Source organism: Delphinapterus leucas, chromosome 1 (assembly GCF_059928025.1).
Source record: "Delphinapterus leucas isolate spDelLeu-1000000601 "Yukka" chromosome 1, BTC_Dleu_Yukka2, whole genome shotgun sequence".
In the NCBI taxonomy this organism is placed as follows: domain Eukaryota; kingdom Metazoa; phylum Chordata; class Mammalia; order Artiodactyla; family Monodontidae; genus Delphinapterus; species Delphinapterus leucas.
In genome coordinates, this window is record NC_143129.1 from 88,132,402 (window position 1) to 88,156,185 (window position 23,784).

Below are 23,784 nucleotides of genomic sequence, written 5' to 3' on the forward strand. Positions count from 1 at the left end.
CTTCGGTGGACCAGTGTTAATGGGAGCCGGCAGGAGGCAGAGGGATGAAGAAGTGATGGGCACTCTCCTCAGAAGCTTGTCCATCAAAGGAAGGAGGGTGAGAGCTAAAGAGATGAGGAAGCAGTAAGGATGTTGAAAATGGCAAGAGCTCAGATTATCGACGTGGCCAAAGGGGCAGGCGGTCGAAAGTGTCGGGAGGGCATCACAGAGTGTGACCAAGAGGGCATGACCCTGGGGATGTCTGGAGGGCATTGCAGGGGAGGGGAGGGTGGGAGTCAAGGGGGCTCAGCTGCGTATTTGTGGGGTAGACCGTTTCCATTGTTCTGGAGCAAATTTTAGCTCCTCCGGACGGGGCTAAAGTTAGCGGGTGAACGTAAAGGCGTATGAGGAGGCCCGGGCACTTACTCTTGCTGCGTGTAGGAAGCTTGGAAAAATCTGGCCCTTTGGGAGGCCTGGCTTTGGTGCCAGCTTTGCCTGTTGCTTATCTGCGGCCTCTAGATCAAACGTTTGGCTCGTAAAACTTTTTATTCAAGGGATTGTCAAACAGAGAAAGGGCAGAGGTATTCTGGTGGAAAGACAGCGGGAGGTTCCGCTCTGCCCTTGTCCTGCTCTGCCTTCCCCGCCGTGTTCCCAGAAGTCCAGGGCTGCACAGAGGCCTGGCCAGAAAGCTATCCGGGGTCACCTCCAGAGTCTACGGTCTCAGGCTGCTTCAAATGCCTCTAGGTAGGGAATACCCATGACCTTCATCAGGGGTGTGTTCACTGGTCAGCTGTCAGGCGTGCCAGGGAACAGACGTGTAGGGAGTAGAGGAGAGGCCAGCAAGCCTCTGACAAGGCTGTACCAGTCTAAGCACATGGGGCAGCCTCATTCTTGCCCTCAGACCTATGTCCTCAGGGAGGACTCAGTAACCACTAGCCCTGAGCCTGAGATCTCTGTTGGTTCTTAGCTTCATCCTAGTTTCCTTATGTTCGGCTGAACAAGTGTCTCTTTAAAAATGACTTGCCTACAGGCACAGAGATCATCCTGGAAGAAAGCGCCCCGAGAAAGAAGGGAAGACTGGTGGGTTGGACTAAGGCGGCACTGACCACCTGGCCCTCCCAGTGCCCCTAGCAGGAGAGGCTGGGGGCAATGACTGGCTGGGATGTGGGCGTCAGCCGTTCCCTTCCCATCTGCACAGTTTGGAAGTGAGCACAAGAGGCATGAGCAATGAATTAAGCTTTTCAGAGAAAAAATACTCGAACCCAATCTATGACCACCTGGCAGGCCATGATCATTGGTGCCAGAAGTAAGGACTCCTCATTGCATTGGCCTGAAGCAAGGACAGCCTTCAAGTACAGGTAGTTAACAGCACGCAGGATGGATTACTGAGCGATGGGACTTGAGGGGGCCTTTTACACTCACTCTTTGAAAGCCGGAGGTATACTTGACCTTGAAGTAAACAGATCTTTCACCTTTCTTTCTTAAGTAGCTTCTGGAAAATAAGCACTCTCTGAAATGGAGCCATTCAATGCTAAATTAGGAACGAGTTACGAGGAAGGGAAGCACTTTGTGATGTCCTAACAGACTGTGCATAATAGGTAGGTTTCTGCTTCTCAGACAGATCTTCGTCTAGAGACACTTGAGGCTGTCATGGTGGCGGTGATGATCTAAGAGGCCACAGGTGGGGCTGTGACCAGGACGGGAAGAGGAGGCCCTCCCCTGAGGGTCTGAAAATCCTTCTCGTGACGGGTGCGTCCGTCAAGAAGCAGATGTGAAGGCAGCAGGGGGAGTTCCAGCCATACCACCCGCAGTGGCCCACGGGAAAATGGGGAGGTAAGCTCACCTACTCAGACCACGAAAGCATGGGCAGAAAGTTTCCCCTTAATCTGCGGTCCTTAAACTTGAATGTGAAATCGGAATCACCTGGAGACTTATTAAACAGATTGCTGCTTAGCTTCTGGTTGAGTGGCCCCGGCTTTGCTGTGCTAACAAGTTCCAAGTGATGCCGACGAAGCTCCTGGCCAGGGACTCGTGTGCTGGGAACCACGGCTCCAGACCGATCACATAAGAAAATCTGGACCATGGAAGTGATGAGGGCATGAGACGAATTCCATTATAATAGCCATCTTTATTTGTAAAAATCCAGATATAAAATGTATTCTTTCAGTCTTTCCGAGTTTTCCTTTTTACAAAAACAACAAGGCACATAAAAACCTTCCCCGATGTTGTTCCCACAGACGGATGTTTCTCGGGCAGCCCTCCCCCCTCCCCCCCATATAGCTACATGCTTCATTCCGGGACATCTCGCTTCTTCCCCACATGCTTCGGTGCTTTCCTACCAGGGTAGAATTCCGAATTCCGAGACTGAAGTACACAAAGAGGGGGTGGGTGGTGGGTGCAGAGTGTGTGGCGTGATGCTCTCCGGCGTGCAGGAGGGGGTCTAGTAGTAGGTCTCCTTCTCTACCCAGCCTGGGGGGGGCACAGAAAGAGAGAGAGATACGTGACAGTGAGTCTTCCTCCTCGGGAGGGGGCAGAGGGAAAGACAGGAAGAATGGACCTCAGGGGAACAAAGCCAATGGCGGGGGGTGGTGGGGTGTTTGACCCAAATTCAATCTGGGCCCTCAACTGTATTTATTTAAATGCTTTTATTAAGAGTAACGTGTTAATTGGAAAGATGGTTTCGATTTCTGACCACGTTTCCACTGCATCCTATTTGGTTTGTATTTGGTCAGCTCTGAAACCTCAACTGCGATCTCCATGCTGAGGATGGGCTGTGACTCAAAGTCAGCTTACAGTTGGCTTCCGATGGACTTAGCCAAGCAGGCTGATTGTGGAGGAGCCCAAACACTTCAAAGGAAACAGAGCAAGAGCCGGTGGCCCCACGGGCGCCCCTCCGCAGCCCGCCCCCCCCCCCCCACTAAAAATGCCTGTTCTCACCGCCAGGGCGCCGCCTGATGACGAGCTTCCGGACTTCGTCGTACACGAAGATGAGGAGGGAGTAGGGGAAGGCACAGAACCACCAGGTAGGTCTGGAAGTAGAAGCAAGTGACAATGTGTACGTGTACGCGCAACTCAAAGGAAAAAGAAACCGCACGTCAGCGTAGTGATAATGAGCTAATCAGCCTGGAAGGAGAAGCCAAGTACAGTCGTGGGTAGCCGGCCGAGCATGAACACAGAACGCACGATGAACACAAACAGCCCGCTGCTGTGCGCTCGGGGCCCGGAGAGGCAGAAGAAAGCGGACCGCCACCTTCAGGTGGGTTTTCCACGAGAACTGGCTTGTAGGTCAGCTTAGATTTTTTTGTTGTTGACGATTCCAGAGCAACTGGACATTCTCTTTCTTCCGTTTCTAAAGTATTTAAGAAGCTCGCTCAAGTTTATCTGTCTGTCTGATGTCCTGGCACCTGAAGATAAAGAACTGCCGGTGTGGGTCACAACCAGTTCAATCATCCCCCGAATGTGGTCTCTGACAGTGGGGGCTTGGGGCAGTCAGGAGTGCACTGAGTCCCAGACCTGGGGAACAAGAAGCTCAACCCCAGCAGAGATCCGAGGCCTTTGGGGGCCCAGGGGCTGCTGCCACAGCCCCCAGCCTGGAAACAGGCTCCCCAGGCGCCCTCCAAAGGAGGCTGACGCTTTCTTGACTACCAGCTTCCCGCAGCAACCACCGGAGGAAGGCTGTCCCAAGACAGAGCTCTGGCATCTCCTCCTCCTCTTCCTGTCTCGTGTGTCCTCCACATGCTAGAAGATGACCTCGTTTGACTTGGGGACACTTGTAACTAAGCCACCTTCCACGCTGGGTAGAACCTATTGGGAACAAGTTCTCTAGTCATAGCAAAAGATGCCCTGAGGCGCCACCAGCCTGTTGCAGGCTGAGATTTTGTAGAGATTTTCCATTTGAGCATTTTAGAGAGCTCTGATCCTCCTGGCCTCCTCTTAACAAACAACGGCCCAAGATGACAGAATTCACCTTGGATAAGACTTGCTCCTGTTTTGTGCCAGCTCTGTGCAGGGGGCTGGAGACACAAAGTCAAAACAGATGTCGTGGCCCATGCTCTGAAAATAACAATCTATGCGAGAAGTGACAACACTGGCAAAGGAGGGCTGCTGCTGCACACGGCCAGGAGGGTGAGATCACATGGGGACAAGCCCTGAGAAAACCAACCTTGAAGAACTACCGGGACTGACGGGGTGGGAAGGGAACAGCCTTCCCAAATATGTAGGCAGAAGAGAAGTACTGAATTCACCTAACATAAGCCTGGATGGGTATAAGGCTAGGAAGACAGGCTGGCACAGTAACAAGACCCTGGATGCCAGGCTCCCCTTGCACCACAGATGGGCAGTCAGGGAAGCCAACAGGGTTTGGTTACTCTGGGGATGAGATCAGTGAGAGGAGGTGAAGGGCAACAGGCTAGTCGAGAGTCCATATGGGTCTGAGCGAGCATGGGAAGACTGATGTTTAGATCAAACGCTTGACTCGTAGGGTCCCATTTTCTGTGGTTTAGCATATTTTAATAGGTTGCAGCTGCCTAACCTCAACCAGTTGGCAGACACCCACAAACACACTCAATGCTTCAAAACACTACTGGAGTTTGTGGCAAATCCTATATGTGAAAAGTCAGGTGTATCAAAAGTGCAGTCATTCACCATGTTTAAGGCCAGTCTGGTTCTGGCCAAAGACTGGTGGTCAGTCTCCTCCGATCCTCCACCTAACACTACCCGCGCTCGACTGTAAAGTAAAAGGACCTCGGATCTGCTCCACCATTGTCCTTCGAGAGCAGAAGAGTCAGAGGCCCACAGAGGTGAGGGGCTTGCCAGGCGACGCAGTGGCTGGGTGGGCCAATCAAGACTGGAACCTGTGTCCCCAAACTCCAGCATATCCCCCACTGGCCTCAAGACGACGGGGCTGTGGCCATGGGGGACCTGAACGCTCAGTGCAGTTGGCTGGTGAGCAAGCCCAAGGGCCAGAGCCCGGCTGGCCCTAGTGACAGCAAATCCTAAGCACAGTCTGGGGATTTGCTGGTCTGCATTACTGAGTCAGCCTTTCCTCATTTTCCAATCCAGAGGAACTCTTGTACACATCACCCAAAAGTTCCCAAAATAACAGCTACTAACGTGTGTCATGAGAGGAAAAGCCACACTTACTATTTCCCTCTTTCTGGAGCTAGAAGAGGATGGACTTACTTGAGGGGATACATCCTCAGGGCAACACCCATTCCAGGGCAGTAGGAAAGGAAAGCAGCAAGGGCCGTCTCTTCGAAGAGGCCAAATATTAAGATCTTGTTCCTAAAAAAACAAGGAGTGGGAAAAAGTTAAAAAACACAAACAGAAGTGTATCTTCTAATGCTACGTGTCAAATGGCAGGTCGATGTCTTTATGTATCATTAGTTGTACTTAGGAACCTGACTGAGGTCAGATGAAGAAACCTAGAGAACATTTTGCTTCCTCAATTTGCTCTGCAAATAAGTTTCCAGAAACTCTGCCCTGTGTGTCAGGTGCTGGGCTTTTGGCAAAGGGTTTAGACGTCACCAGACCCCTTCTTTGAGCCAGGACCCCCTGACTGTGCCCCACTCACTTCATCCCCTGCTGGAAGACAGAATTCCTCCTGGTCTTGCAGATGACCAAGTCGGCCCACTGCACCACCACGATGCTGACAAAGAAGGCTGTGTGGCAGGTGAACTCCACGATCTTCCTCTGTTCGTAGGTCTGAAATGCATAAGGCAGACAGATGAGCATGCGTGTCCAGAGGCCATGTGGTCCCACCCCGTGGGGCTGGAGGAGCTCCGTCCAGCACTGGTCAGGCGGGCAGCCCTCACTCACCCACTGCTGCCCGTAGCTATCTTCCACGTCGTTGATCCAGCGGTCATCCCAGTCTACTCGGACGCCCAGCAGGTGAGTCGGGAGGAAGCCGTTCTCAGCCATAATCACAAAGTAAGTGAAGAAGCCCCCCAGGGCCTGGATCATACCTGAGAGGTTGGAAAGACAACTTGAATGCCAGGGCCTGGAGGAAGGTCTTGGTCACTCACAGGCTATGATCGGTGGGACGGACGACCCGGGACACACTCCTCGCTCACACCTGCTCCACTATGAGTCACTTTTTAGAGCTTAAAAGACGGTACCCGGGCCTTGCTCTTAAACACCCATCTCTATTACTCGATCACCTGCTTCTATGAGGGCACGACCCTCGGGGGTGAAAATCCATTTCCCTACATTTTAATTCTGAAAAATTATGACCTTCCCTCCCACGTCGCAACATTTTTACACATCGCCTTTTTGCCAGCCGTTGTGGAAATCATGAAAGTGGCACTTTCTGACCTAATCTTTCTCCTCCCCCACTTTCAGGGTCGTCCTCCCCAGGACCCAATCCAATCACTATGCCCTCAACTTCCTGGGGTGGGATTTCATCCCACGCTCTGGACACAGTCTTCCTTCTGCTCAAAATTAGGTCTTTCTGGCCATCAGCCAATTACTTTGTTGTCAGCAACTGTCAAATCAATCTTTTCCACATTTCCATAACGTACTATCTGTCCCATTTTACCCGAGTGTTCGCAGTGATGTCACCCATTACTCCAGAAGAACAAGTTGCTAATGGTGGCTTCACCAAGTTTTCCTAAAGGCAGAGGATTTAGGATCAAAGGGTATTTTCACTGCCCACCGCCTAGACCACCTGTTAGCTGGTCATGCGCCACTGGTGGAACAGAAATCAAGCACTGGGGGTGGGGAGAGTGGGTGTGCAGAGTAGCCACCTGGCGGTGACCTAGTAGCCAAACCTGCAAACTCTGGGCAGTGAGTTAGGGTTTGCAGAGTCCAATGAGTGACAGATCCTAGGTTTCCCCAGGAAAAGCCGCCTTTGAGTTAATAGTGCAGCTCCCAGGAGCCGTGCCTGGCGCTGGAAAGGCTCTGTGAGCAGGGGCATCCTTAGTCCTAGGGCGGATGAGCTCAGTCGCAGGTGCCCAGTCTAGAGGACTATGGGTTCTTGGCAGACAGCAAAAGATTTATTCTCACTTGGAAAGGAATCTAAAAAAAAATCCCCAGTCTCACCCTAGGTCATGGCTCATCCTAGATTTGAAAGTCACCCAACGCTCGAAGTCTCAGAGGGCAGGCACCACCCCTACAGAGACTTTAAATCCGCCGGCTCACCAATCTGTCCGTAGGCCATGCTGATCAACCGCTCGTTCACGAGTTTGTCCGTTTGGGGGTTTCTGGGCTGTCTCTTCATGATGTCGCTCTCAGCCTGCTCGTAAGCCAGGGAGATGGCAGGAACCTGGGGAGGAGGGGCGAGAAGGGATTTAAAATGATCAGAAACCAGCAAGCTGATGTTGTGAACCTTTTGTTTTAAAATTCTTGCCCTCCCTTTAAAAAATGTTTTTCATGGGCTTCCCTGGTGGCGCAGTGGTTGAGAGTCCGCCTGCCGACGCGGGGGACACGGGTTCGTGCCCCGGTCCGGGAAGATCCCACTATGCCGCGGAGCGGCTGGGCCCGTGAGCCACGGCCGCTGAGCCTGCGCGTCTGGAGCCTGTGCTCCGCAACGGGAGAGGCCACGGCAGTGAGAGGCCCGCGTACCGCAAAAAAAAAAAAAAACAAAAAAAAAAAAAAAAGTTTTTCATAACATGAGATATTACGAGTCCCACTTTCAAAACAAAAAAAGGGGGGGGCAAAATTATACAAAAGGGAAGATTTCTATGTGATAAATGGATGTTGTCAGCTGTCTCGAGGAATGATAACACCCAGTCTTTGATGCTGAGGCTGCCACGCACTGGAAATGTCACTACCGAGAATTTCTTTTCCTTACAGTGGCCACGGGGACCCAGAGAGCACAGCGGTGAATGCTGATGCCACGCCTTAGCACTATGATGTGTGGAAGCCGCGACAGCCACTCACCATGTCTGTCCCCAAGTCGATGCAGAGGATGGTGACAGTCCCCAGGGGTAGCGGAATGTTGGCAATAATAAATATCAGGAAGGGGGTGATCTCTGGAATGTTACTGGTGAGGGTGTAGGCAATGGATTTCTTCAAGTTATCAAAAATCAGACGACCTACGAAAGCAAAAGATTGTTTTCACTGTGGAGCTTAATGAGAGGGACCAGATACTGCACACATCCCTTAAGCGTACAGAAACGGACACGGCTCGGCAGCACCTGGATAAGGTTGTGGTGGTCGCTTTACGTGCAGCACTCTCACCTTCCTCTACTCCAGTCACAATTGAGGCAAAGTTGTCATCCAGGAGGATCATGTCGGCAGCTTGCTTAGACACGTCTGAGCCAGCTATCCCCATGGCAACCCCGATGTCAGCCTTCTTCAAAGCCGGAGAGTCATTGACACCGTCGCCAGTTACAGCCACAATGGCGCCCTGCCAGAAAACGGAGGGATGCGGGTTAGGAATCGTGTGGTCTAGCGATGGGTACAAGGGAGGTGCAGCCTCCAGTCGCCTCTCGAGACAGACGCTGCTCCTTTCCCACTGAGACCCTACAGAGACGCGGAACCGTCTCAGCCAGGAATGCACACAGCCAGAGTCCAGGAGTGACAGCAAATGTGTCCCTCACCTGGTTCACAAGGGCTACTCAAAGTCATGACTTGGGTGAGCGGCGCTTTGGAAAGCCCCCCCACCCCCACCCCCACCCCCAGGTCCTTGCCAGGTATGGGATGCGAGTCCCCTGGACATTCACATCTCCAGTGTACACATTAGGACCCTGCTCTGCTATTCCAGGCGAGTGCCGAAGCTCCGACTGTGGGCCACAGCGAAGACCTGTACAGTGGAGTACGTGTCTCAGCTGAACCGTGATCCAGTCACCACCCTTCTCTCTATGCCTGGAGCGTCTTACTGGCACGTGTATACTGAGACCGAGAGAAACTGGCTCATGTTTCCACCACTGTTGCTTTGTTTTTTGTTTTTACTGGAACTGCCATCACTGAGGTCAGTGGCGCCTGAAAGAGCCCGGCCCCGGCTGTGCGCTGACCTGTCTCTGGCAGCCTTCCACAATGATGAGCTTCTGCTGCGGAGAGGTCCTGGCAAACACGATCTCCGTGTGGTACTTCAGAATGTCATCCAGCTGCTCGGCAGTCATGTCCTTCAGATCACTTCCATGTACCACGCAGGCCTTGGCATCCCTGCCATTAGGACCGAAAGACAAGTCACCCGTCACTTCACCAGCACGGTGCTCACCCCCCAAGAAGGCATGTTGCCACACTACGCACAACACTTCGTAAACACCACAAAGCCAGAGGGAACTGTCCCCATTATGTATTATCTGTGCAGTGTTTTACAGGTTACAGAGCATTTTCATATATATTACACCTCATTCAAGACTCACAATAATCACTGGGCAGGCCTGTCTCTCATCTTCCTTTCCCCATCTTTATAAGACGCATTGAAATAACATAACTAAGTTTTAGGCGGTGACAGAGCTGACGGAAAACCAAACCCAAAGTAGGGTTTGTTTGGCTGGGGGTGAGTGGGGATGGCCCTAAACCTCAACAAAACATTAAAAACAAAGTTGTCTCAAGTTATCTATTCTACTTTATTACCAAAATCTCCCTTTCTGGCCTGAGCTACCTGGACAATTGTGCCTTGCCCATTTTACTTTGTTCGTGTGGACCTGAAAATGACAAGGTGCTGGGTGCAGGGCCGTATGTGTAGCGGTTAACAGCGTGAACTCAGAAGCTAGACTGCCGAGTGTACTGCGTGACTCAGCCTCAGCCTCCCTGCTCCGCAAGGTGGGAGAATCACCTACCTTCGTGGGTACCGTAGCAAGTGCTTAGAACGGCAGGCACCATCTAAGTGTTGCTTATGGTGACCGCTCTTATTGAAAACCCTCCCCAGGAACAAGGCTGTTTTCTGGCACTGGAGGGGCATCCCTAACCCGGAGCAAGCCTAGAAGAAAACTGTGTAGAACCAAGCTGAAGATGCCCAACTTCCAGCACCTGCACATTCAAGGCAACAGTGGTCTGACCTTCCCGCCTTACCTGGGGTTCACCTGGCTCACTGGAATGTTGAGGCGGGCAGCGATGTCTTCTACGGTCTCGTTTCCTTCCGAGATGATGCCCACACCTTTGGCAATGGCTTTGGCTGTGATTGGATGGTCTCCGGTGACCATGATGACCTGTGACAAGGAAGAGGACAATTTATCGAACGCAGCTGCCTAGCAAATGACCTTGAGAAGTCTTACAAGTACGCAAGAATAAATGTCAAGGATGATTCGGCTTGTAATATCAAAGGGAAAGAACTGCAAATATAAAACCGATAAACACGAGCTAGCCCAAAATACAGACGTGAGTTCACAGAAGACACAAAGCAATACCCAGTTTTTATCTTGGTACACAATCACACAGAATAAACAATATCTTTGTCCTTTTACACCATCACAGAAAAATACTCAAATTTACTGAAACCAACAACAACAAAAAAAAAACGATAAAAATCTGATGCTGGTGAGTAAAGGGTCAGCATTCTGAAACTGGCCCAATTTGGAGGGAAAGCAGTAAGTAACAAGAATTCAAATCAGTCACTGCTCTTTCTGACCCCAGATTATATTTAGAATACAGTCGAGGTGGCAGGAGAATAATTTTTACAAAGCTTTTCAGGGCAGTAGTACTCCTGAGAATGAGAAAGCGGAGAATCAAACAGCCAACAAGACAGACCACACGGGCTACACTGAGCCACGTTGTGTCGCAGCGCACCTGAACAACGCTCTGCGACTTAAGACCAATACAGAGCACACCGGACACTCCTTCCAAACCAGTACCTGAAAACACACAACACGTGCCATTCACCGCATGAAGTGCATTAATTTAGAACAAGGCAAATATTTCAAAAGGACACTCTATGACATAAATCACAGCGAGATCCTTTCTGACCCACCTCTTAAAGAAATGGAAATAAAACCAAAGAGAAACAAATGGGACCTAATGAAACTTAAAAAGCTTTTGCACAGCAAAGGAAATCATAAACAAGACCAAAAGACAACCCTCAGAATGGGAGAAAATATTTGCAAACGAAGCAGCTGACAGAGGATTAATCTCCAAAATTTACAAGCAGCTCACGCAGCTCAATATCAAAAAAACAAACAATCCAATCCCAAAATGGGCAGAAGACCTAAATAGACATTTCTCCAAAGAAGACATACAGATTGCCAACAAACACATGAAAGGATGCTCAACATCACTAATCATTAGAGAAATGCAAATCAAAACTACAATGAGGTATCACCTCACACCAGTCAGAATGGCCACCATCAAAAAATCTACAAACAATAAATGCTGGAGAGGGTATCGAGAAAAGGGAACCCTCTTGCACTGTTGGTGGGAATGTAAATTGATACAGCCACTATGGAAACAGTATGGAGGTTCCTTAAAAAACTAAAAATAGAACTACCATACAACCCAGCCATCCCATTACTGGGCATATACCCTGAGAAAACCATAATTCAAAAAGAGTCATGTACCACAATGTTCACTACAGCTCTATTTACAATAGCCGGGACATGGAAGCAACCTAAGTGTCCATCGACAGATGAATGGATAAAGAACATGTGGCACATATACACAATGGAATATTACTCAGCCATGAAAAGAAATGAAATTGAGTTATTTGTAGTGAGGTGGATGGACCTAGAGTCTGTCATACAGAATGAAGTAAGTCAGAAAGAGAAAAACAAATACCGTATGCTAACACATATATATGGAATCTAAAAAAAAAAAAAAAAAAGGTTCTTCAGAACCTAGGGGCAGGACAGGAATAAAGACACAGACATAGAGAATGGACTTGAGGACACGGGGAGGGGGAAGGGTAAGCTGAGACGAAGTGAGAGAGTGGCATGGACATATATACACTACCAGATGTAAAATAGATAGCTAGTGGGAAGCAGCCGCATAGCACAGGGAGATCAGCTCAGTGCTTTGTGACCACCTACAGGGGTGGGATAGGGAGGGTGGGAGGGAGACGCAAGAGGGAGGGGATATGGGGATATATGTGTATGTACAGCTGGTTCACTTTGTTACACAGCAGAAACTAACACAACACTGTTAAGCAATTACACTCCAATAAAGATGTCAAAGAAAAAAAAAAGTGCCAATGTAACTTTGTTAAATATGTTAAACCATACTACTTTTAAAATAAATTTATTTTATTTTAAAAAAAACTTACCAAGTCTTCTGCTCTTTTTAATTTGCTACATTACATTTCCCTTAAAAAGCTGATTTTTTTTTTTTTTAATCCCTCATCTGCAGTTTACACCAACATTTTAATACCACTGTGGTCTTCTCTGGTGGTAATTAAAAAGCTTTGGAGATGAGAAATTGATACTCCAGGTGAGAAACACCAGCTGCCACATGGACCCCACAAGGCAACGTCACTAAGTAAGGTGCCCCGAGCTGCTGAGAGGTGATGCCAAAAAGGGGGGTGGGGCGTTACCTTAATTCCAGCACTTCGACATTTGCCCACGGCATCAGGGACGGCAGCCCGTGGTGGGTCAATCATGGAGATGAGCCCCACGAAGCAGAGATTATCAACAGGGAAATTCACATCATCGGTGTCAAACTGGAAGCCTTCGGGAAACTGGTCATCTGGCAGGAAAAGGTGGCAGAAACCTGCAGGAGGGCAGGGAGCCTGTGAGGACTTCTAGTGACAGAGGCAGCAGCAGGACAGAGGCTTATTATTCACTTAGTTTGGAAGGTTTTTTAAAGTCTACTTTTATAACCAAGTGAGTTTTATCGATCGTTTATGAATGGCACAGAATGCCTAGAAGAAAAACTGTGCAAAAGACAGAGTCCATCACTAAGCCTCAGAGGAAGAGGCTTTGTTCAATGTAGAGCAGGCTGACTCTGGCACCAGGGTTTCCGGCTCCTAGACCTGCCCACTCAGTTACTGAGACGTGGCACATCATGTCATTATTTGTCTCCACTTCCGTCTCTGGGAAAAATCAAGGCCACATCTCTGCTCACTGTTCATCTAACCAAAGTATACCGCTGAGCACCCACGTGGGCCATCGTGCCAGCTTCTTTGAGGATAAATGCAGATCAGACACGTTCTGCCCAAGGGGTTTATATCTAGTATTACTGTTCACACAAGAATCATGATATTCAAGATATTTCTTTCAATGTTGTGTGAAGGTTACAGTGTACTTTAAAGTGGTATCAAGTGGAGTTCATATAAGAGAGGCTGCTTCTACTCTGGGGTGGGAGGTGCAGAAACAAAAACCACTTAAGAGCGACCTTTCAGTTGGATAGAGACCTAAGACACCTCAAGTTAGACGAGAGCAGGTAAGAACATGAGTAAGGGACCAGTTCTAAGTTACCCAAACTAAGAACAGAAGAATTACATCAATAATGAATTTTTATCTGTCAACCTACAAGATTATAAATGCCACTTTCTCAATGACACAGTGGGTGAATGTACTTCTAATCCGAGGTGGCTGACAGAGCAGGAAGGACAGGTGGCATCCTGGGCCCCGAGTTTACCGTTCATCTAATTTATGAGCTGGCGGCACAAGCGCCCGTGTAAATTCGCAGCCATTCCGTGGCAGTCAGGAAGTGGCTTTATTCTAGATGCCCTAGGGAATTCCTTTTCATTTCATTAAGTTTACAGATCACGGGCACAGCAACAAACGCCAGATCATAAAACTCTTTTCCCCTCTTTTTTTGAGCAAACAGAACTGACCAGCATGAGACCAAAGGTCAAAGTCCGAGTCAGAAGCAAACCAGCAGCATTTTGCTGCCCAGTGTCTCCAGCGCTTATTGTTTTCAGAACAATAGGGGGCAAGTAAAGGGAAGTTAACGAGAAACAGAGGTTAACCCGGTAACTTGCAATCGTCTCCTGGACTTGTTTGCGGCCCTGTTGCCAGGCTATCTGCATACCCAGCACGCGCTCTCCAAGACCACCCAGCTCCAGGTAGGCGTTCTGAAAGGCGTCCTTCAGCTCCTCGTCCAGGGGCTGCTCCTTGCCGTGGATGAGGATGGAGCTGCAGCGGTCCAGGATCCTTTCCGGGGCACCTTTCATCACCAGCAGGTGCCGGGGCTCAGCCGTGTTGGGGTTCTTGTGGATGGACAACTGTGAAGGATGGTGGAGATGCAAACGATGGATGGCTGGGCCGGACAGCCCAGGGAGGGAATTTTTTTCTTTTTTTGGCCGCGTCGCGCAGCTTGTGGGATCTTAGTTCCCCGACCAGGGATGGAACCCAGGCCCCTGTTAGTGAAAGGGTGGAGTGCTAACCACTGGACCACCAGGTAAGTCCCTAGTAGTTGTTTTCAAAAATATCCAAGATGCCCTATTTCTGAACTTTGAAGTGTCTCGCACCTTGTAACACACTCTGAATGCTACAGAAGAAACAAACGTGGCGAGGTGCTCATACATCCCTGATGCGTGTTCATGTACACAATTTTCCCGAAGAAAATTCAGAAAAGGGACTGGCACACGTGTGTGCACCTGCAGCCCTACCCAGCCCCCTCTCCAAACACCCACACCCACTCCAACCGACAAATGAGAATTCAAAAGGGCCCGGACAACGTATTAGAAGAGGCTTCATTTATCCTACTAATACTCAAATAAATTAGGATTTTCTATACGGAGGAGTCAGGGTAAGATGTAAAGTTAAAGCATTCATAAAGACTGTGACTCATTCGTTTCTAGAAAGCATTTCAGCGTGGAAAATTCCAAAAGGGATGATGGATCTTTTTCCAGCGTATGTCCTTCTTTTCTGTCCCCTCGGGCCCCCCACAAGCTCCCCAGACCCTCAGACCTGGTACTTGTTGGTGGAGTTGAAGGGTATCTCAACGATCTTGGTGTATCTCTCTCTCATCTCCTTCACAGAACCGCAGCACAGCTCAATGCACTTCAGGAGCGCGGACTCGGACGCATCGCCTGCAACGGCCCGCTGTGAACAGAGACGCCTCTGTTAGTCACCCTGAAAGCGCTCTACCCAGGCATCCCTGAAAGCCAGAGAAGACTCAGAATGTCTTCCCATCCGTCAGGAGGAGAGGGGAGCTGGCAAGGAGGGGCACAGTTGTGGCGAGTGACCACGGCGTCATAGCCCCTAAACTCCAACCTCCTCCTTGCCAGCCTCCTGGCCTCCCGCCCCACCCAGAGGCCCCCCACCATACCGGCGCAAGAAGGTGTCACCTACGCTTGGGAGAAGCACAACACACTCTTCCAGCCTACTCCGGCCTTTTTTACCTTCCCTGGGCCTGCTGAGAAGTCTCAAAGCCAACCATTCCCAACCACCTATTTCTAGTTATGAATCTGAAAATACAGAGTGAGAATGTAAATATTTACGGTACCCTTCACTGCCCTGCAATTTAAAAAAGAAAACGCCTTGGGTTCTCAGGACGGAGGGCAAGCTGTCTGTGTCAAGGGCAAAACAGGACTTCACATTCTAAACTAATTCAATTGTGCAGGATTGTCTGGGCCTGAATGATGCCAGCTGAAAGCTATTATTAGCTCCAACGGCAATGTGATCAGCCACCATTTTAGTTAATGCATACATGTTCGGTAACACATATATTTTGTGTGATACACTGTAACACTTATATTTTGACATACTGAAAACATTTTCGGCTACAGCAAACTTACACACATAAACATTTTAGAACTCTGGCATGCCAGGCCGCACGTGCAGATAGCAAGTTAATGCTCACTTACAAATATGGTAGCCCTGTTTAACGAGAAATCTGGTGAAGTTTGGTAAGGAGCATGAAATAAGTGGGATCACTTTAGTAAAGGCCAGTTACTAAAGCAGAATAGGGCTGCATGCTTTTTTTTTTTTTTTTTGATAATGCCACTAATATAACATGGCCCCAACCCCCTGAAATAACTTAGAAATAACATCTCATGCTACCTTTCTGGAGCTTTTAAATGAGCAAAGACTGGATATTTATGAGTCCCAGTGCTCAAAGACTAGAAAATTTCCACTTTGAGGTAAGAAAAACGATGAAGCTGGCATCTCAAGTTTTATCCCAAGATCAACAACATCCTCCTCAAAACAACATCAATTCAATGCCAAGAGAATCTCCTTTAAAGAATAAAGGAAACCTATCTTCACGACAGGAGCCATCTCGGTTCCGTCAGAGCCACATTCTCTTCGACAACCCAGTTTCGACCCAGAACCACCACAGGCAGCTTTGGGGAGAGGGAGCCGCCCAGAGGGCCCCATGCAGCTCCTCTTGTCCGCAAGGACCTTGTGCAGCTCGTGACCTTTCTGGGACCAAGTCTTTACTGGGCCACACAGAAAAAATCTCTCAGTCATTTCAAATTTCATGCAAATTCCACAGGGCTACGCTTAGCTTATTTCTGCAACATTAGTAGCCAGCTAAGAACAAATAAGATAAGAGAAATAACAGCTATTTTAAGAAAATAAATGGCTTAAGGGATTGACTGGAATCTGCTGTATCCTAATATGCAAATGCAATTCTTAAGTCACAAAAGTAGCCCTCACTGTCTGCTAGGTTAGGTGATCATCACATAAACTCAAGAGTAGTAAAGCTGGATTTTACTAATTAGGTTTTTCACCAGTAAAGATTGCCTCCCACCTCCCCCAACTCCTCTTTGGTCAGGTTTTACTGTATATTCCACTTTTACTGACCTATACTGACCGCAGGGTACTGAAAGTGTTTGGGGTCTACAGGCAACACAACTCAAGTTACACATAGCAAAGCATCCCATGGACCATTCCAAGTGTCCCAATTACTCTACAGCCCCCAAAGGTCACGTGCTCTTCAAACAGAACCCTCAGGTGGTGGTTCTTGGGTGGCATCTGCACACCTCAAAGGCAACCTTAACAGAACTGCTGAGCCGACCTTCAGGATAGGCAGGTTCTCCTGGTTAGCCTGAAACACGGCCCTGTTACAAAGCCCTGCAATTCTGGACAGAGCGAGCCAGGTGGCCGAGGTCTTGTCGAATGAGACACCTGGTGGAAGCAAAAAGAGAGGAAAATAATGCACTGGCTTTGTACTAAGGGCCCACAGAAATGTGAGGTGACACGTCTCATTTCCCAATGAACAAAACTAGTCAGGTTTTAGGCGTTTTCCAACCATGTTTGTACTGACATGCAAACAAAACCCCAAAAGACAAAAAACCTAAACCATCTAAAACCCTGACTCTTTACCAAATGATAAAAAGCAAGCAAGCAGGTGAGGCTCAGGTGTGGGCCGGGCCCTGGTCTTACCACTCTGATTCTCCGTCGTGTCGGCCTCGTGGATCTGATTGTCGAACCACATGTGGGCCACCGTCATCCGGTTCTGGGTCAGAGTTCCGGTTTTGTCTGAGCAGATGGTGGACGTGGACCCCAAGGTCTCCACAGCCTCTAGGTTCTTCACTAAGCAGTTCTTCCTGGCCATGCGCTTGGCGGTCAGGGTCAGGCACACCTAAAGCGTTGGAGCCAGATTACTTCTAACTCGACCAGGCGGCCATTCCATACTAACTCTGGCTACCCCCTAACATGGGAGAAATTTGCCTAAAACTAAATCTCTCCAAGCGTCCTCTGAAGTTGGAGGAAATAATAATGGTAACGTGTATGTGGGGCTTCCCCCACCCCCCTCCGAAAAGCAGACTATTAAGAAAAGTGAAAATAGCCAGGATGTACCATAGTCTGTTTTCCCTACTTTCCCCCAAGTTCTTCTCCTTTCTGTGCTACACTGTTCTGGATCACGTGATAAAATTCAAGGAAAAAAAAAGTATGCTTCTGGGTTACTATCTTCCGTATAAAAACATGCTGAGGTCTTTTCACTGTCTAACCCTACCAGGTGGCTCTGAAGAAAACCCACATACAAACACATGCAAAAAAAACCTAAGTCGGCAGCCCCCGCAGTCGCTGAGGAAAGGGTAGCGGATGACTCTCACACTCAGGCAGGCCGTCAGAGCAAGCGAGCATCGCCTTCCCCAAGCCTCTTACCGTGACGGTGGCCAGCAAACCTTCTGGCACGTTGGCTACAATGATGCCAATGAGGAAGATGACGGCCTCAAGCCAAGTGTACTCAAGGATCAGAGAAAGGATGAAGAACGACACGCCCAGGAACACGGCCACACCCGTGATGATGTGGATAAAATGTTCAATTTCCGCAGCAATGGGAGTCTGGCCCCCTTCCAGCCCAGAAGCGAGCGTGGCGATTCTGCCCATCACGGTGCGATCCCCCGTGTACACGACAATGCCACGTGCAGTACCTTAAAAGGAGGAGGAGGGGGAATTGTACTAAATTTTACCAATGAAGCCGCAGAATCTGCACAATTACCTGGCAGGTTTTAAAAAAAAGAGACAGAAACACACGTTTTTAAGGGCCAGCTCCTTGGCGGTACACGCCGTCTGTTTTAAACTATAGGGACTGTGGCAAAGGGATTTCTCTCCATTAGCAGGACAGCGGCTCCAAACCCCACGCTAGCTTAGCACTGCCAACAGAAGAGGCACGCAGAGGTGGAGGGAAGAGGGAAAAAACAGCCCCGAGGCCTCCTGGGTCTTCCTGCCAGCAAGTCAATTGCTTCTGCTCTGTGCCTAACTGAAGTGGTCAGAAATGGGGCCAACAAGACAAAAAGAGAAATTGTGGCCGTGGGTTTATTTTGGTGGTGGTTGTTAATGCCCAAAATAAATGCCACGCCGTGCTGAAGAGTGCTTGAAAACGGTCTACCTTCAACGCAGTTGGTTGAAAAAAAGGCAATGTTCCGTGTCTCCAGGGGGTTTTCATTGGTGAAATCCGGAGACCTGGTCTGCGGTTCTGATTCTCCAGTGAGTGAGGAGTTATCCACCTGCCCGTGAGAAAAGTAAGACGCGTCATGTGAGCAACACGAGCCTCATCCCGGGCTACTGGCCCACTCAACTCACTCTGTCCGGAACTATGGAGACTCTGTTTAAACCTACCTTGCAGCCGTTTGCAGAGATGATTCTGAGATCAGCAGGGATTCGATCCCCTCCTTTCACTTCCACCAGATCCCCAACGACAACTTCTTCTGCATTTATGCTCATTTTTTCACCATTTCGAATCACGAGGGCTTGCTTTTGGAGGGAGAATACAGTTTACACCATTCCATCGGATAAAAACCAATACCAGCAAGAAGGTAGTGTCAAAATTACAAAATGATCTGTAATCCTAATTAGCTGAATGTATAGCAAAGATATCAATCTGTTTACTTATACAAGTTACAAAAGCTTGCTCAAGTTATCTATGAGGCAGTCCGCATGTTGCCATCGTGCTGTGTACATTCAGAGGGAAGACACTCACTTTTTGGGGTATAAGAAAAACAGATCTGGTTTTGGGTGTGGGGAGAAGGCATCCCCCTCTCTCTGATGGAGCCACTGAATATTTGGAAAACCTTAACTTCACACCAGCTCCAATTCTTGGGGCTGTCAAGTCACCTGATGGAGAAGGACAAAGCAGCAGGTACCTGAGGAACCATGTTTTTGAAGGACTCCATGATCTTTGAGCTTTTAGCTTCTTGATAGTAGGAGAAACACCCAGTTATGATGACGACGGCAGACAGCACCACACCAAGATACAGCTGGGACAGAACAAACAAGTTAGGATGCATGGCTCTTGGTAAAGAATTGGGAACATTCAGTTAATTTTCGACTGGATAAAAACCAGACTTTTAACAGAGATCAAGGCTTCGGAAATACAGAACTCATGTCTTCATGTTTATCTTCCGCGAGACGGTGTACAAGAGTGTCACAAATGGAGTCACACTGACGCTTGGTCACTAGCTTGACAGACTTTGGGAAATATTCTCCATGAATCAGTTTCTCCTGCTTTATTAAAGAAAGATATTTTCAAAACAACTTGTGACTTCTGAAGAATGGCCACCAAACATTTCTGGACGTGTGTAATGTTCCAATATTAAAAGCTGCGTTCTGCCGCTCAGTGGCAAGACCTGAGCCAGGGCCCGAGCAGAGCTGCTTGTTCACAGAAACAACATGCAGGGCAGACGCCCAGCTTGGAAGAACATCTACACACAGGGCAGGAGATGGGAGAGAGAACTTGAAACGAAGAAGGAAGAACGGATGGGCCTTGAAGGCAATCGTTGCTGATGCTACTTTTCCCCAGTGTTTAAAACCATCAAGTAACCAGTGGTAACTGAAAATAAATAGGTGGCAAAGACAGAGGATACTTTATGCATACCTAATAATCCAAATTAGAAACGACGGCACTCACATTATCATTTTGAGGTTCCTCTTCTGTAGCAGCTTGGATGCCATAGGCCAAGAAACAAAGAATTGCTCCAATCCACAGTAACATTGAGAACCCCCCGAACAGCTGCCGACAGAACTTGACCCATTCGGGGGTCGTGGGAGGGGGAGTGAGGGCGTTGGGACCGTCTCGGGCCAGGATCTCAGCAGCTCGGGCAGTTGTTAAGCCCTGAGAAATAGAGGAACATAAATAAGACAAACTGCTTCAGGACTTACAAGCTAATACAGCCACCTGACAGCTGGGAAGCTGCAATAAAAGAGTTGAGGAGAAAACTAAATGTCCCAGGGCAATGTAGAAGCTGGAAAATTCTGATGATTCCCCGCCTAACCCCTGCCCACGTCTGCAACGGTTCAGGCAGACAACAGCCCAAGTTTCCTGAGGAACCTACAACACCCAAACTAAAATTCTTTTAAAATTGATCCACGGACAGACTGGAATCTGGTCCGGTCTCTTCCGAGTCTTAGATAAGGGATTCATGCCAAACTGCATTTTTACCAAAAAGATATCAATCTTAACTAATCGATTCAGTTTTGCAAATTAAGAGCTTAAGAGTTTCCTATGTACTGAATCTGTCAGGGAAGCGGGGGGGCGGGGGGAATCACTCTATCAATATCAAAGGAGGAAAAAAAATATCTGTCAGAATCCAACCTGTCATTGGGTTAACTTGCCAAGCTTCAGTATAGAACTTTATTCTTTGGACGGCAATTAAAATACTTGTCTGGGGCTTCCCTGGTGGCGCAGTGGTTGAGAGTCCGCCTGCCGATGCAGGGGACGCGGGTTTGTGGCCCGGTCCAGGAAGATCCCACATGCCGCGGAGCGGCTGGGCCCGGGAGCCATGGCCGCTGAGCCTGCGCGTCCAGAGCCTGTGCTCCGCAACGGGAGAGGCCACAACAGTGAGAGGCCCGTGTACCGAAAAAAACAAAAAAAACAAAAAAAAACAAACTTGTCTGGCAGGGAAGGGTTCACACATGTGCGTATTTGAGCTAACCCCCCCGGACACCTGTCAGTTGAAAAGTGTTCACTGGAAGAAGCAACCACTGTACTGAGGCCCTGCTGTTTTCTAATGGGCCTTAAAACCAAGATGCAATGACAGCAGACAAGAGGCTCCCGGCCATGAGGGGAAAATGTGATTACTTTCATCATAGAATATCAACTCATAAAAAAGACATAAAACACATTTTTGCCTGAGGTGTGTATATATATTTTGTTTTCATGTTATTTTTAATATTGGAGTTAACTAGGGAGTATAGGGAAAGGGATAAAGAACATGAAATGGTTCAAGGAAAACAAGGACTTACTTAGGACCCTCCCCTGCCTCAAGTTCGTGATGTGATCCCTGGACAGAATAACCACCACCACCACCAGCCATCTGAGCTGTCTCTACTTGTTGAGCACTGAGTCAATCCAGTGCTTCCAATTAATTGTTTAATTCTCACCACAACCCATTTTACAAGTAAGAAAACAGACCCTAAGTAACTTAGGGTCCCAAAGAACATACTTCATAGGAATCTAATGAAAACTTCAGTGAGATAACCCATGTGATGTGCTCAGAGAGGAACTGCCTGCTGGGTCTTAGAGTCAGGCCTCCTCTCAGAGCTTAAGGCCCCCAGACTTCTCAGAACTTCTTGATAATTTATTGAAACAATAGCTACATACTAGCTGGCACTCTAGTCATTCCTCAGACTTTCTAGTGATTGTCTAGAAAATAACAAACTCCACCCCTGTGCCTGACTGTTTACTTTTATATTGTTTGTGGCAAAGTTAATATCAAAATCCCCTCGATAACAAGGATACACAATACATACTTTATTTAAAGGTTTCTTTGAGCTGTTCAAAAAACAAGTTTCAAATAAATGACAGAATAAACCAAAGGCTCTGACAAACAGCAATGAGCTAGCTGATAAAAGTGCAAAAATCTGAATCGTTCAAGATTCAACTAGTTGAAATAACTCAATTTAACAAATGTAGAAGAATAAAGAGAAGATTTGTAATCACAAGGTCAGGGGATGAGCACGGCTTTGGAGCTTTTCAGTTTCAAATCCTGGGACTCCCACCTATTGGCTGTCACCTGCTATAAGATGGGGAAAGTAACATGCACTTCCAAAAAGTTTCAGGGGAAACAAAATAGTAAACAGCATATAAGAGCCCCGGCCCTGGGACTTCCCTGGTGGTCCAGTGGTTAAGACTTGGCTTTCCAATGCAGAGGGTATGGGTTTGAGCTCTGGTCAGAGAACTAAGATCCTATATGCCTCGCAGCCAAAAAACCAAAACGTAAAACAGAAGCAATGTTGTAACAAAAAAAAAAAAAGGGCCCGAGCTTTGTGCACGTCATGTAGCAGACGCTCAGATGGTGGCTGTCGTTGTTCTCCTTGAGTCCCTAAGGTTAGGCCTGTGATACTGGGGAAAACGGGATAGGGAAAATCAGGATTCTATACAACCAATTAGAACATACTCGGCTCAAGTCCGTTCCGTATTTGCGATGAAGCTCGTCAAGGCTAAGTTTATGGTCATCCTAAGGGAAAACAGAAGGAAAAGAATTAAACACTGTATCATTTAAAAAAAAAAAAAAGATTTTAAAAAGCATCAATGTCAGCACTCCTATCATTAGGCTCAGAAGACAAGTTTTTCTTCAGTGCACAAGTTAGTCTACTTTCACCATTGTTGCCCAATGACTTGGCAACCATACAGCTACCTACTGAATAGTCTTCACTGGAGAACGGCCCAAGCTGTGTGATGGGAGCCCGACTGTCTGCCACCTATCGTCAGAGAAACCCAACAGTCTTAGAGACCTATGAGACCTCATCTACCTTCTCTGATGACCAGGCAGATTACAGACAGGTTGCATCTGTGGATGCCTCCGCAGCCTGCAGAGGCTGGAAGTTCTCCGTGTTCAGTACGATGCAGACACACAAAAGCAAAGGCCCACGATAATATCATCCACAGTTCCTCTGTGGACCTTTGGTTATGCCGGAGCGTTGAGTAACTTGTCCAACCCTCTAACGGCTTTTATAACGAAATTTTTCCATAGCAACCTCTACAATTCAGTAAAGTCTGTACAACTGCTGTAATCTCTTTACTTTGAAAATGAAGCAAGTCTCTGACTGAAGGATGACTGGGGGGAGGGGTACCATAACACTCAAAGGAGGTAAGATACAATTAACTTTTAAGACGAACAAAGAGCAGCCTTCCTCCTAGTACTTTACCATAGAAACTTCCTTCTTCAGCTCATCCATATCCCTCTCTTTCTTGGCCTTCTTTTTGTCGCCATGCTCTGAAACAGCTGCGGGTTCATATTTATCACGTCCAACCTACAGAGGAATGTGGGAAACGTGTGGTTGTGAATTCAGAACAGCATTTCGAAACTCAAGATTGTGGAGAAAGGAGTTTCAGCAGTTTTAGGAGAGCCATCATTTTGAAGAGTCAGTCTAGGATTGATACTGCCATCACTAGCTCAGGTCAGGCCACCTGCACCCTAGGGCATTAAGACCAGTGGGAAAGTCCTGTCAGGCCTCAGAATGGCCCTGCCAGTTGCTTCCATTTGGGGTAAATGGGGGGAGAGGGTTGTGCTGTCAACATCTCCATGCCTTGGCCCTCCATCTTCCCCACTGAAAGATGAAACTATCCTCACATCACTAACTTAGAGTACAG

General features: G+C 48.2%; 1 protein-coding gene across 2 annotated transcripts in view; it reads right to left on the bottom strand.

The window, feature by feature from the left end:
- Positions 1–2,087: 2,087 nt before the first annotated feature.
- The window catches only part of ATP1A1 (ATPase Na+/K+ transporting subunit alpha 1), a 33,144-nt gene continuing 11,447 nt past the window's right edge, over positions 2,088–23,784 (bottom strand). Inside the window, exons 2-23 of one of the 2 annotated variants that reach the window (XM_022583976.3) lie at positions 23,340–23,444; positions 22,589–22,648; positions 20,101–20,304; positions 19,337–19,450; positions 18,813–18,947; positions 18,583–18,700; positions 17,856–18,124; positions 17,130–17,328; positions 16,762–16,871; positions 14,709–14,843; positions 13,828–14,020; positions 12,386–12,561; positions 9,940–10,076; positions 8,934–9,084; positions 8,158–8,326; positions 7,858–8,012; positions 7,117–7,240; positions 5,797–5,942; positions 5,552–5,682; positions 5,161–5,262; positions 2,917–3,008; positions 2,302–2,448 (exon numbers count right to left, since the gene is read on the bottom strand). In XM_022583976.3, coding sequence (XP_022439684.1) covers positions 2,420–2,448; positions 2,917–3,008; positions 5,161–5,262; positions 5,552–5,682; positions 5,797–5,942; positions 7,117–7,240; positions 7,858–8,012; positions 8,158–8,326; positions 8,934–9,084; positions 9,940–10,076; positions 12,386–12,561; positions 13,828–14,020; positions 14,709–14,843; positions 16,762–16,871; positions 17,130–17,328; positions 17,856–18,124; positions 18,583–18,700; positions 18,813–18,947; positions 19,337–19,450; positions 20,101–20,304; positions 22,589–22,648; positions 23,340–23,444 — 3,054 coding nt within the window. In that variant the 3' untranslated portion in view covers positions 2,302–2,419. Of the gene's footprint in view, positions 2,449–2,916; positions 3,009–5,160; positions 5,263–5,551; positions 5,683–5,796; positions 5,943–7,116; positions 7,241–7,857; positions 8,013–8,157; positions 8,327–8,933; positions 9,085–9,939; positions 10,077–12,385; positions 12,562–13,827; positions 14,021–14,708; positions 14,844–16,761; positions 16,872–17,129; positions 17,329–17,855; positions 18,125–18,582; positions 18,701–18,812; positions 18,948–19,336; positions 19,451–20,100; positions 20,305–22,588; positions 22,649–23,339; positions 23,445–23,784 lie in introns of both variants that reach the window. The other variant, XM_089917264.1, reaches the window with a different exon arrangement.